A 13,980-nucleotide genomic window follows, 5' to 3' on the forward strand; every position below is an offset into this window, starting at 1 on the left:
CACAACTGAGAGCTGAAGCGATGCGCCAGTGCCCCACCGGGCAAAACGGCCATCCTCGCCTCCTGTGGTTGCAGAGCCAAAAAACTCCCGTGGCGTCACATCGGACAGGGCAACCGGCCGAGCCTCCCTGGATGGAAGAAGATGAATCAAGAGAAATACAGAGTAGGAAACAGGAAACTCGGTGGTTTACTGTTCTAGAACGACTAAGCAGAGCACGGGTTTACGAACATACCCAACAAAACCAGCACTACAAGGAGCAGAATATCGCGGGTCGCCGACACAAAGGAACCGCAGAATGTGTTCTCTTGATGAGACTCCCAAACATCCCTGCATCCCACATATACAGGGTCATACCACCAGCATTTGGCCCAAAAAATGGAATTTGGAGTGGTGTATACTTGAGTCATACAAAGTTATGAAGTGGCACTACAACCCCCTCCCCTCTCCGCCCCACCCGCACAGCCCCCATCAATCATACGTCCATAACTCGCACACATCTTGAGTGGACACCAGAAAATACAGTTGAGTCTGGATAAAAAGACTAATGCAAACCCCGCACGAGTGGTTTGCTGGTTCACACGTTGCTGCATTACACAAATTCGGGCTAATCTGGTTGCCCTCTCCGAGGCGCTCGGACCGTACAAAAGAAACCTGTCCTCAACTACGCAAGGACCGCTGAGCCACTTTTACCTCTAAACTGCAGGAAGACAGGTGCGCATCGGCGAAATATAAAGATACATCAAGGACCCGAAGGAAGGATTCGGCAGTGCAAGTACACGAGTTAGCTGCTTCCTTGCCATCCAACAAACGAGATGGAACCGTGTTGGCCCGAATTCGGTATGAATCACTCCCACGTGCCGTGAATCAAACATGGTGGCGCGGCGCAATCGAGGAAGGAACCTACGCGAAGAGCTGCATGCTGCCTGCTAACGCCGTCGTAGAGTTTCAGACGTTCAGCGCCACGGATATCGAGACGTTCTGCCACGGCCTTACAGCCATGCGATCCCTTGTTTAGCTTCAATTCGCAGACATGCTTGTCCCGACGACTAGCTGCAAGAGCGTCAGGACATGGCATCGGGGTGAGGTGCCATTGTTAACACATCGCTGGTCAGCATGGACCACCGCATCAAAACACGCGACGACGAGCAAAGAGGAGAAGGCCTTACTTCCAAGCCAGATACTTCAGTGGCACCAAGCAGCGGCTTACAAGAGCCTACCCCCACACGCGCACACGCCACGTCTTGAAGCATTTTGTCACGGAAAACCGATATCAGACGCTATCTACTAACCACACAAGCTACAAACAAGGATGAGACAGGGGAGAAGCGGGGACGAACAGTGCTCGTCCCTGCGGAGAGGCATCTGTGGGAGACGCGGCCGAGCGCATCCGACTTCAAAACGAGAGACAATCGGCTTCCACGTAGAGTGTCGTCGCATCCTCCTCTCCTCCATGAAAAGGAAATGTCCTTCCCCGTACCTGCAAGATACTGCCGACCCCGTAGGCAACTGCACCAGCGCAGCTGCCGTTCATTGCCATCAGAAATCCTGATTTTGTTGGACTTTGACCCACGAATTTTCCCTGAAACGAACCCAGTAGACACACGCACTATGAGTGGTTCCATGGAGTTGCACCGGATGCCTAGCGACAGCGGGGCACACGCGCAACACCCTACACAACGACGCTTTCGCGTTTGGGCCTCAGTTAAAACCAGAACTCGTTTTCGCTCATGTGCGTGCGCCTGTCCTGCCACATGAGAAATATATAGAGCACAGGCGAACCACACAAGAGCCCGAAAGACGTTTTGCAATACGTAAACCACGATCCTGACTGACTATGCCACTGCAATGTGTGTGTGAACGACTACTGATACTCGCAAGGAAATTTTACAAATGGTACTGGAAAGTAAGTGCAGGACCCGATGCGAACGACACACTGAGCTTTCCAGCCTTGACTAAGCACCGGCAGCACGACAGCTCCCCCTCCGCACGTGAGACTGTCTCTTAGGGCCATCTCTGGAAGCGTAGAGCCAGGCGCCGCGCTCGCTCTGATGCTGCGAAGGCTGCCAGAGGAGAGCGCCCGGCGGGCACCAGGAGGCTTTCAACGGCGGACGAACCTTCGAAAACCCGAGTACGAACAGAGTTAGGATGGACACCACGCATGCCATAACGAAGGCCATATCCGCGTCAGCGCTCAGTCCGAACGCGGCAACCCAGCCGATAAATCCCGCCAAGGGAAGAAGCCCAAAGAAGCAGAAGGCGGTGAACATGACCAAACCTGCGAACCAACGACAGCATCCAACCCACCGAGAAAGGCCCTGACATACTCTAAACGCGCTGAGTTCCTTTCCGAGCGTCACACGCCAGCTTCCAGAACAGCCTGGTTCCGGGCACTTTTTTGCTGCCTGCTCCCGTCACATATTACGTGAGGAGAGTCTTCGAACCGCTGCACGCGCGTTTCAGCCATCTCGCCCACACATGGAGTCTTCGTATGGAGGGACAGAGTATCATTCTATGGTTGGGCGCTGCCTCAGCTACCTCCACTTATGAAGAAGATCTTAATGTTCCAGACTCCAAACGATCTGTACGCGCCCCCAAAGCTGCGTAGGCCTGAACGTAGAGCTACCCCACGAGGAATGGGTACACCCGAAGGCAGAAAGCTAAGCGAAGTTGCCGACCGCCAGGAGGCTGACGGGCGCTATGACCTAATGTGATATAAACGAGAATACATCGAGTCTGCTTTTTGGCATACCTCGCTTGATCGGTGTAGGTTCCTCGTACCCATACATGAGGCCCAGCTCCTCCACCATCATGTGCTGCACGAAGAACTTTTTATACTTGAATGTTATGTCGACCATAGACTGGGCGTCCGCTCTTGAGAAGCCGTATTTCTCCGTATAAATCTCCACCATTTCTCGTTTCTCTTCCTCCGGGCAATTCTCCACTTCCCTGCAGAAGCCAACCGCACAGGGTACCACCACTGCATATCGTGAGTGCACTCTGCTTGCCTCTGCATGCTTGTGGAACGCAGCGACGGGCGGAGCAGGGCACGCGGACGCGACTGCAAGAAGGACCGTAGTGGCGAATATAGACACCAACAAAGCGGCAACATAAGACAGAACAACGGCGCACTCGCCACAGATCTGAGTTGGCTCAGCGAGTCCCCAGCGCAGGCTGCCATTGTGAAAAGAGGGTCTGCGCCTCGACGCCGTACTCCTGCGGTGCAGAAGCAGAACTGCGGCAGCCAACCGCCGCACTGAGACGCGAGGCTTCCCTGCATCTATACGCACTTGTTTATCATGAAGATACCTGCCCCACTCGAGATGCACCGCATAGTCAGAGCGACTCTAGAAGAGTCCGAATGGATGAAGGCCGGGGTCGAACCCCGCGCTTCCAAGCCGCCCAACTGATCTCAAATCTCTCTGTAGTCTGACTCTACCTGGCATCTGGAGGTTGGTGGTGTTTCTGAGTACGCGAAAGCTACGACAAATAAACTCGGAGAACTCACCATTCCTCCCTTTGCTTCTCGGACTCGACGAAATCCTTTTCAGCTGCGGCACTGACATATTCCCCGAATCCCATAGAAATGGCGTCGGCAAGAAGATTTCCGAGGCCAACCATGAGGACCTGAGAACAGCTTAGATTGGCTCCGACGCACCCGGCGACAATCGCGAAAATGGTGACGATGCCTGAGCATCAACGCGCAACAGTGTGCCACCATCATCGCTGCCGGGAGAAGACGAACCAGCACAGTTCGTCACGCCACAACACAACATATTCAGCGATCGCCCTAGACCTACACAAAACGATTTCGCGCTTCCCTGAACACTGTGTCGCATGCTTGCACATCAGAACCACGACCCGAGGGCTTCCGGAGGGGCGAGAAAGGGGAGGGGAGGAGGACGAGGGGATGCTCAGAAAAGGGGTGCGGGGGCTGGGGCTGACACGCTAGCCCCGGCTGCAACGTGCGGTAGTTCGGCAAAACAGTTCACTGAAGTGGGGAAGGACACTTACCATCGAGACCACCGAAGACGACGGCTTTCACGTAGTCTGATGATGTGTTTGTGTGATTCTCTTTGTGGTCGTCTGCCAGCTCACGGTACAGATCCAAGCTATGCGCCGCTCTGATGAGTCGAGATACCAAGCCGGGAAAAACGCGCAAATATTGAAAACAAGTCTGCCTACAGAAGACACAGCCATTCCCAGCGCAATCCGTCCGATGTCTCAAGCTCTGCGAACAGGGTCGTTTGCGAGTGAAACAGACACACCCTCACCAAGATAAACAAGCCGTAAGAAAAGTTTTCCTTGTTCACTACGCGCCCCTGTCGTTCGTGCTTCCACGCTCAGTCCTTCCCTCCCACTATCACTGGAGGGAAGGACTGAGCGTGGAAGCACGCCTCTCGACATGCAGCGCTACAGTGCACGTGGATATAGCCCGGAGGTCTCAGTGAAGAGGCGACATATTGCCTGAGACCACCGGAGCGCTTTTGTCCCTTGTTTGCCTTTTTCATCTTCAGGCTGATAGGTAGACAGCGGAACCGGATGCTCGCCAGGCATAAAGGCATGGAAAAAACGCCATCCGGCACCACTTACCGTGTTGCCTCGATATCTCTCAACTGATAGGCGTCACGCGCCTTGTGCAAGTCTCTGCAGTTCACCATGGCTCGGCCTTCTGGGATGACATTCGGTCCCGCGGTAAATCCGGTCACGGAAGGGGGCATTTTCTGCCGTTCCTCCCAAGGGATCGGAAAATTTTTCGCCGAAGACAGCGAAACTATGCGCGCGTGAAAGGATGCAAGTACCTACGGTTGCGCTCGACCTCCTCGATTTAGGTAATGAAAGTCTGACGAGTCAAATAACGCCACCACCTTTGCAGTACACAGGCACAAAATGCACGTGCCCTCGCCACTGATACTACTCCTTCGTGCCGTCGGGTTCCTTTTCGCCTACGGAAAAGAGAGCCTGCGGCCTTGTTCTACGTTGAGAAAAGCAGGCAAGGACGCACGATGCGAGGATAGGTCAAAGAGGAGGAAAGCATAAAAACTGTGACGCCTCCGACGACAAGCCAGACCGCGTTCGACCCCGGGAGACGACGACGGGAAGAAGGCGGACAGAGCAGCGAGCACATGTCACATCCAGCGAAAGATGTGCATCCCTATTCACCAGGGTTGTCTGAAAAGAATGCAGGGGAAAATATCAAGTTGGAACGCCCACGTGTGTCGCAGGCCGTCAAATAATGATCGCGTACGGTCGGGATTCGGCACGGCTCTCTTCAGGCATGACTCCGTACGCGGCCGAACCAGAGAAAAGGTTACAAACAACGAAAAAGGAGGACGCCGCTAATCGTCCAGATGATGAAGAGGATTTCTCCGCATGAATCGTTGCGACTGAACATCGGTATTGTCCACGCGGTTACTGAACGCCGTCGAGGCACACCACAGTCGAATAGCAAACCTCTTTTGTCTCCCGTTGCATAGAACTACTGTCAAAAACAGCAAAAACAACGGACACGCTTGAGAATACGCGCGTAAACCGTGCGTAACGATTTGAAAACGGTGTGCGCTCCTTGGGGAAACCGACTGAGTGGCGACCGCATGCGAATAACGAGACACGGCACACGTGGAGACTGCGGATGCCCTCAAATACCGGTTTCAGGAGCGTACCGCGCCTGTGCAACGCGCGGGCACCTGCTGTTTTGAAAAGGAAGATATTGACCCGCTAAGAAGAATTTATATGGTCGCGGGGTGAGCGCGTGCTTGCTCTCTGTTTCATTGCCGGTGTAATTCCGTCGTTGCCCGAACCACACGTCAATGATTGTGCTGAGCAAGAACTCCACTGGGGCAGGCAGCCACATGCGAAGAGACGCCAGCTGCACAGGCGTTTCCATGCCGTTGGGTAGCTTGGCTCAGTACCTAGTTCGGGATGAAATGAACGGCGCCACGGAAAACCTCTGTATCGGGCAGCAAAACGTGCATTTGGGCGGGGGGCGGGCGGGGGGCAGGCGCTCACCAGCCTTGCTTCGCCTCCATACTGGCGACCTGTAGAAATTACTAGCAAACTCTTCTGGAGGAACGTGTAGGCCGCTACGATAGAGGAACGAGGGACCGGTCCTGACACTGCTCTCTTCTGCATCCCTGATGAGTGTGTCCATGGATGGATAACAAAGGAAGCACCACACAGATCAACACAGGTCCGCATGCACAAGTCCTCGCGAGTCTCACCAGTCTGCCAAGCGCGCCCCAGCACTCCTGGCATGCTCACCTCTAACGAAACATCCCGCGAAGACAGCGGCTGCAGTACGCGCCGGCGTTTCGTGTGAGACTGGTTCGAGGAGACTGGCTGTTGTCTAATCTACCAGTATGCCTCATGCGCTTGCGGACCCGCTCAAATCCGAGGCTGCACGATGCGCCCAGGATTGGCCGGCCTGGATCGCCGAGACATCTCGGTACACATAATTTGAACGCGGCAGGGGATACCGCATTCCAGTGACGGCGTAGCCAATGGGCGATGCTCAAGTGTACATCGTGGCAGCACAGGACCCCCTGAGGGCGAGCCTCCAGCAAGCAAGAAAGCGCCTGTTGGTGAAATGTCCACTCAGGCTGACTCTCGGTGGCCATGCTCCAAGAGCCCTGTTTCTGTTCCTCAGCAAGGTGGTAAGTTTCGAGAACTCGAACAAGACTTGCAGGCGCACAGCGCCGAAAATCTTCGGATCGCGTGCCCACCCAGCGCCACCCAGCAGGCGGGGCCCCGCTTCAGTCTGGGAGACTGTGACCGCTTGGGATCAGCGACAGATCACGCACCTGAGTTTTTTTACGCAACATTTCCAGCGTTATGATGCCAAATGTCTAGCCGGTTAGCCGGCGCGCTATCTCCCCCAGTGCGACGAGAAAGCTGTTAAGACTGACGGCGCCTCCATCATACCAGTTTTTGCTGACGACAAGTTACCTTCAGTGTCCGCTTTTTGAGAGAGCTACGTGGGAATCAAATGTGGCCTCGTTCGCCGTGTGGTGGGCAGCTTTCACACTTGCAACACTTCACCCGACAAAAGAGATCGACGTGTCTGGGCGAAGAGCTTCTGATTTCTTCTACAGCTGCCGCCGGCGGCAATCACCGGCGACCACAACAGGCGGTATCGACACGCAGCTGTAGCACTGCGGTTGTGCCTGTGTGTTCCTGTGTGTGTGCGGCCAGGCTTGCCTTCCCCCCCCTCAGCGGACCGCCTCGTTCAGTCACCCTGAACGCCGTGTGTGAGCCACGGGGTTCTCTCGCTGTTTCAGCAGAGAATGCATTCATGTTGGATCATAAAAAACCGTCTCTCCTCGGGTGGTAAAAAGCATCATTGCGAGGCCCCCAACAACGAGAGGGACCCAGGACACCCACAGATGTCACGAAAAAAAGGCGCGGCGTCGCGTTCGGCAAAGGAAGTCTGCGACAGCCCTCCCACAATCTTGCGCCGCTCTGAGTGACCCACGGAGTGACAAGCCACCGCGGCAACTGTCCGAACGACGGAACGGACCAAAATGAAGCCGTCAGCGGCGGGAGCCCTCCCTGGGTAGTGCTTGAGTCATGCCGACCGCGAATGCGACGCTTGCTGTATTACGCTGCAAGGGGCTTTTGCAGCGCAGCTTGCAGCACATCGACGCAGTCCTGCACGCAAAGAAAACTCAGTGCAAGCTCAGTGATCCGTATACAGCCACCACGGAGGCACCCGCATAAGCACACGCCCACACCCCCTCCCCTTCCGCCCCGGAAAAAGAACTGACAAGTTAGAACTGACGACTCTCCACATGCTTTGCTCCTGTTGACCAGCCATGCGTGTGTTTATTATCAAACGAAGCGATGAAAGAGTCAGCAGAAGCAAAACACACCATCGGCAGTGAGCCCTACGCTCACAGCAGAAGGCCTACACACACATCGCTCATTGAGAGATCCAGCATCGTGGCCCGCTATAAGAGATAACAGCGACGCACTCCCGAGTCGCGAACACACCCTCAGGCACTGTCAGACCCTTCATCTCGGCTGCAGATGCGCGATGAGTGGAGCGGGTGGGAAAATCCGCCCGCGGTTGCCACACAGCCTCATGACTCACTTTCAGCGGTTCCCGGAGGTGGACGACGTTCGGCACCTTGCCGTCCAGCGTGGCGGCGATGAAGCCATCCGCTGCCCAGACACACCACATCGGCATCGAAATCACAACACCCGTGCAACAGCGAGCCACTCACGACCCACAGTTACGAGACACTCCCTGACAAGAAACAAGCGCTTGGTTGTGAGACATTGGCGGCCAAAACGGCCCGTAATGGAGAACTGTAGCACGAGAAAACCCTGAACCCCACACCAGAATGAAATAGGCAGCATGCGCTGTCTGCCTGCCTTACCGTCGATGTGTGTGAGCGGCTGCAGCTGGCGGACCATCGAGGCCCGGCCATTCCGCGTCGAAGAGAACATGACCCGCTGCCGAATCAGAGCAAACTCACAATGCAACGAAGAGGATTCGCATGTTTGATCGACATCTAGCCGCTAATATACGACCATCCACGATATATTTATCTACATTGTCTGCCCCGCTAGAGGGTTCAGGGACTCCAGCCGCGGCAAAGCTCCGCGCCTATCTAGAAAGGCTGCGCACGCACGCAACGATCGCCACGGGAGGCTGAAGAAAGCATACAATCTTTCGCGCTTGCAGACGGGTGTCGAACAAAGAGTCAAACCGCCGGAAGACGATGTGTCAGACAGCCAGTAGTGGAGCACTGCTCGCAGCCGCTACAGGTCGGGCTCGCGGCAGAGTCACCACTGCGAAAAGCGCCAGATGCAGGCAGGGAAAAATCTAGTCCCCGCCGCATGGGCAGGGCTCCCCGTTCCCGAGGCCACCACCTACAGGGTGCAGCCGCATCCCATAGAGGCGCTCCTCCGCAGAACAAAACGACGCGAGGCTTAGTATCCCAACGACGCTTACGTGGCGATGCAGACCGTGGTGGAAAGCTCGGATGCGCTGCAACTCGTCGAAAACTTGGTGCTCATCTTCGTCGTTCTTCACCTGAAACAAGGCATGCAAGGGAAACCGCTTGAGCCAGACGTGCTCGCCCTGCGAATCTTCCAGTTCCATGGAAATACGTGTGTTGCCTACACTCTGCGAGCGTGATCTGTCTTTTCTTGCCTTATATCGCTTCACAATCTCCGGTCTCTGCCGCAAAGCTGTGGGACGCATGCACATTGCCTCAACCGCGGCAGCCAGACGCGTAAACGCTGCGCAGTCGCCCGCAGCTGCGAGCCGCGTGCGGAAAAACCCGGAAAGAGACTGACAGCAGCGTTCGTCATGTTGATTGTCTGTTCCCACACACGCACCTGCGTGAATACGAAGAGCTTGCTCCACGAGCACAGCGCGAGAAAGGGAGCAACTGCGGCTTCATCGACTGTGAACTTCTGGCCGTCCGAAGTCCTTTTCAACAGAATCTGGAGAGGAGAAAGAGCAAACTGCACACAATAGTGCAGGCGTCGTCCCTCTTGAAGCTACACGGGTTAGCCGCGAGCCGAAAAGTCATCCCTGCCAAGACTCGATGTCTCCCTGAATGGAAAACTAGGCGGCACTAACTATCCATAGTATAGGGCTCGCACAGACATTACAGAAGTCGGCCGCTAAGCAAAACATGCATCAAAAAGACGCTGCTCGAGTTGCCTCTCCGCGCGGAAGGCCTTGGCCGCGGATGCGGCGGGTTCCTGAGGGCGTCCCTGAGAGCATGGCCTTCTGTATGTGAAGGATGTAAGGTATCAGAGTGCGCGGCGAATGCGGATTTAATCCTCATTACGTTTTATCTCTATGCTTCCCGACCTGGATTCGGTGGACAACCCCATTCCAAACGATGCCTTGAAACGTGCTCTTCAAGCGAGGCAGTTTTATCCGCGAAGAAGATACGCCGCGCCCGGAGCGATACAGACTTTACCCCGGAATCCAAGCGGTGCGCAGCATAGACGGACACACCTGCCTCGCTCGCTAGTTCACTGTTTCGTCGATACGCAGGCAGAGGCCCACATGGGAGGCGCAAGCGCTTGTCAGGCCTGCGCTGAGTTCACGCGTTCCACTCACTTCGTTGAGGCAGATGGAGGCGCACGGGCGGAACGTTCTGTGAACAAAGGCAGATCGCGCATCACGGAAGTGGCCGTCGTGTTGGGTTCGAGGACGCCGCACAACGCGGGGAAGTGCCGTCCCCCACGGCGAGACCTCGGAGATCGCAGAGTGAGAAGCCGCAACCGTGAGCACGTTACTTGACGAAAACGCTCCTCGTGCGTCTGCGGTAGACTCAAGCTCACTGCGCGCAATCGGTCGAGCGCACGGCTGCGATTTGGAAAGGCAACGAGGCTCCCGGAGCACCGAACACCGTCTTGACGCCTCCCCCTCCGAGCCCCCCCCTCTTCCCCCCCCCCCCCCCCCCTCCGGTCCCCCTCCCCCCATGTACATATGGCGCACACTCTAAATTTGCACTGGCTTCCAGGCCCATGCCTCTGGCTGTTTTAGCAAACCTGGCGACCGCGGTACTCAAATGTGGAGAGACGGCATCGACAATCTAAAAAAGAACAGATTTCCCCAAAGGTAGGTCATGCTTGAGGTCAGGTATGCACATGCACGGTAAATCTGCAGCCGTCGTCCACAGACGCCTCCTCGCCCTTCCCCCCTCCCCTTCCCCCTCCCCCTCCAGTCGAGCTTACGTGTCGTCGTCCTTGCTTCGCCCCGTGGCGCCCGCGGCATCGGGCTCGGCTTCGGAGATTCGCGACGGCCTGCGGTGAAGCGTGAGGAACAGCGCAGCGAGTGCAGCGCCCAGAAGAAGCGCCGCCGTGGTGAGTGACTCGGCCGAGAGACTCTGGCCCAGGAAACTGAACAACGGAGTGGCGCGCGTTGTCCGCTGGTGGCCGTGCCGCGGGTGAGGCTGGCCGCGGCCTCTCCTGCCGCCGCCCCCACCGGCATAGTCCGCCAGAACTCCGGAGAGCGTTAGGCAGAAGAGACAGAGCACCGTAAACGTCAGCGCTGCTCGAGACGAGGAAAGAATGCGAGCAATTCCCAGAGTCACACACCTGCCCGCAGGCGCGGATGTCGGCGACCCAGACTCAGGAGCGCTGCCCGCCCCCGGTCTCCTCGCAGCGGCCGCCAGCCTCGTCACCATTCTGTAGGGGAGACTGACAGAAACCCTGACCAAGTTGTACAGATTCACTGATGTGGAAAGCCCGTTTTTCGCCGCGAGTATGCATCTGCTCCGGAGAAGCACGGAGCGATCACTGCGCCTTGCGACAGCTGGTGAAAACCAGAAACGACGCAGCAGGCATTCGCCGTCCCTTTGAGACGCAACGGCGGCAAGAACCGAGGCGGGAACCCGCTTGCCCACCGCTCTGGCCGATTATTTATGCAAACGCTTCTCCAGACGGGGGCATGAAATCAAGCGAAGGCCTTCGGCAGAGCCGAGGGCGATGGAATGGCAGTGCAGGAGGCGCGCAAAGGGATTCGACACGCGTGTGCGTTCGTTCCTCTCGCGACCAGGCGGCAATACTGAGCAGGGCAGGATTGTGATTCCAACCAATCGCGGGTCGACAAGGCAAAAAACTGTCGCGTGGAACACTCCAAGAACACGAATCACGTAACGTGCAACGCAAAAAGACATTGAAATCGTGCCCTCTTCCAGTGAGGTAGCGGCCAGTGTAAAACTGTGGCGTCCTGTCTCCGCAAACGAAGTACGCACGGGGAACAGGCAAATCCCCTTTCATAATGCGGGCATCACTCTCTACAGAGAAAGGGTAAGCAAAAAGGAATAACGATTCTGGACTCCTCACAGCGAAGCGAAGTGAAAATCGTCTCGTTGCATGCCATGAATCCACGGACCGCGTGGACGAGTTCCACGGCTTCCGATTGACAATGACGCGCAAAAGCCCACGAACAGCGCGTCAAAAAACTGTGTAACAGCGTCAAGAAGCCATCATACACCAATCTCTGACAACCGTGAGGTTCTCTTCTGACGAGACTCACTTGGGCGTCCGACCCCCTGCCGCCGCCCTGTCTTAACGAAAGCGATGCTGGGTTATTTAGCTGCAGGCGCTGTGGCAGAGTTTTTCTGAGACAGGCCCCGGCTCCCTCGCGTTGGATTCAGTTTTCCGGAGTCACTGAGAACTTCGTGGGAGCAAGTCAAGGCTCTGTCTCCTGAGTTACAGGTCTGTTCGAGTGCCCGCCTGTGTCAACAACATGCGTCGCAGCGAGCGCTTGTCCTGCGCTTGGCCTGTTTCAAGTGCTGAAGCTGGTCGCACAAGCCTACTCCAGAGGAGACAGCTGACTGGGTCATTCTGCGGTCGTTCTGCGCCGGCGCAGAGAGACACTATGCAGGCGAACAACAGCCTGAGAAGGCATAGAATAGCGGAGCCGTTATTGCGCAAAGGATCGGGAATACAATCTAGTTCGATCCCGAGTTTGTCGTGCTTCTGAAGCATGTGTTCAATCTTTTGACGAACACCTTCTGTCGCATGGGCGCATGGGTGTTTTTGACGCGGGCGCGCTCTCCCGCCCGCCTTGCTCGTCGTCTTCCGTGGAATTGCTTCTAGTGAGCAGCAGTGGATTTTTGTGCGGAAAATGAATCTTCGCTGACCACGTCGTAAAGCCCGTCCATGCAGGGGGGTCAATATTTTCGCCACAAGTCCAGTAGCAGACGAACTGCTTCAGCAGCTTCCGCTTCGAACAACTGTGCTCCATGGCGATGTGACGACTGTGTCGCGCCGCATTTACTATTTTTTTCCTTTCGCGTTTGTAGCTCTTTACTCCAGAGTGTCCCTTGACGCAAGCCTCGAGGAATCATAAACGTGCCTCCGAGCAGGCGACGTCAGCGTCCTTCTGACAACTCGCGGAGCGGGTTTGCACTGCGGCTTCGCGGGCGCTCTCAGCTTAGAGCGCACGCGGCTGAGACGAGAAACGACAAGAAATGAAGTACCTTCTGCAGACGCGCTGTAAAGGAGAACTCGTCTTCTGTTTGACTTGCTGGCCCTGGCTGGAAACGTATTGCTCCGACAGGGGCTGGCGGGCGTGAGAAGCGGCCATGATTTGCCGGGCTTCGCGGAAGCAGGTTTTCGCAAAGGTCACCGTTTCTGCGGCACTGTCGCTGCACAACGGAACAGTCAGAGGATCAGAGGCCCGTCTCTCGGCTCTGAACCTCCTCAGGTCACGTCCATCGAGGGCGCTGTTTGCGGAGTCGTTTTGGCTCGCGCAGACTCTTCGCGGCATGGATGAGTCGATACAAAGAGCTGCCCGTAGAAAGGCTATCCACTGAGTCTCGCAACTTCAACAGCTGCACCCCCCCGGCGCGGGAGGCCAACAGCTTCGCTTCGCCACGCGCAGGACCTGGTGGGTGGACAGACGTGCAGTGCCGGTTCTCCCTTCGGCCTTCTCGTACGGGTACGACTCAGCGCCGCCCTCGGCCGTAGCTTCAAAGAAAGAACGTGGAGCGGGCATCTCCACACGCTGTAACTCGCCAGCAGGTGCACAGTTCGCAGAGCTCGCTACGACTTAGGACAACGTGATTGTCCCTGTGACGCTCTGTCGCGCGGGCGTCGCTGCTGCGGGCGGTCCAGATTTCTCCGGCGCCCTGTCATCCGCCAGCGTCTCCGCAGCCCCGCTGTGGTCCTGCCTGCCTTCCGTGGACCTTGGACGGGCCGGCGGCCGCTGTGCTCTCCCCACGCACCCACCCACGAGGAGCTGGCTAGGGCAGAAAGAGGCAGGCTTTGTGAGCAGTTGTCGCGCGCACTCCCGCGGCTCGGCGTTTCCTCTGCAGCTGCTGTGTTCGCCCTTGTGCGCCATGGCCGCCTCGTAGGCTGCCAGACGCGCAGTGGACGATATAGGGCATGCGTGTGATTCGGCCTCATGCGTCGAGGCTTTGCGGATGGTTCACGGCTCGTAGCGTTGCCATCGCTGAGCAGGATACCCCACGTGCGGCTGCCAGCACCACGGGGAAGGCCTCC

General features: G+C 56.7%; 2 protein-coding genes across 2 annotated transcripts; both read right to left on the bottom strand.

Annotated features, from left to right (window-relative positions):
• Positions 1 to 1,393: 1,393 nt before the first annotated feature.
• On the bottom strand, positions 1,394 to 4,718 carry BESB_049670 (putative integral membrane protein; the record flags this gene model as incomplete). The annotated part of the gene is made up of 6 exons (XM_029363418.1): positions 1,394 to 1,579; positions 2,115 to 2,275; positions 2,750 to 2,946; positions 3,506 to 3,686; positions 4,012 to 4,121; positions 4,591 to 4,718. 6 exons carry the CDS (start codon positions 4,716 to 4,718, stop codon positions 1,394 to 1,396), a joined length of 963 nt encoding a protein of 320 aa, XP_029220784.1.
• Positions 4,719 to 7,593: 2,875 nt separating this feature from the next.
• Positions 7,594 to 11,153, bottom strand: BESB_049680 (uncharacterized protein; the record flags this gene model as incomplete). The annotated part of the gene is made up of 7 exons (XM_029363419.1): positions 7,594 to 7,644; positions 8,087 to 8,157; positions 8,376 to 8,451; positions 8,954 to 9,028; positions 9,337 to 9,450; positions 10,082 to 10,118; positions 10,702 to 11,153. 7 exons carry the CDS (start codon positions 11,151 to 11,153, stop codon positions 7,594 to 7,596), a joined length of 876 nt encoding a protein of 291 aa, XP_029220785.1.
• Positions 11,154 to 13,980: the final 2,827 nt, after the last annotated feature.

Source organism: Besnoitia besnoiti, chromosome III, assembly GCF_002563875.1.
Source record: "Besnoitia besnoiti strain Bb-Ger1 chromosome III, whole genome shotgun sequence".
NCBI lineage: Eukaryota > Apicomplexa > Conoidasida > Eucoccidiorida > Sarcocystidae > Besnoitia > Besnoitia besnoiti.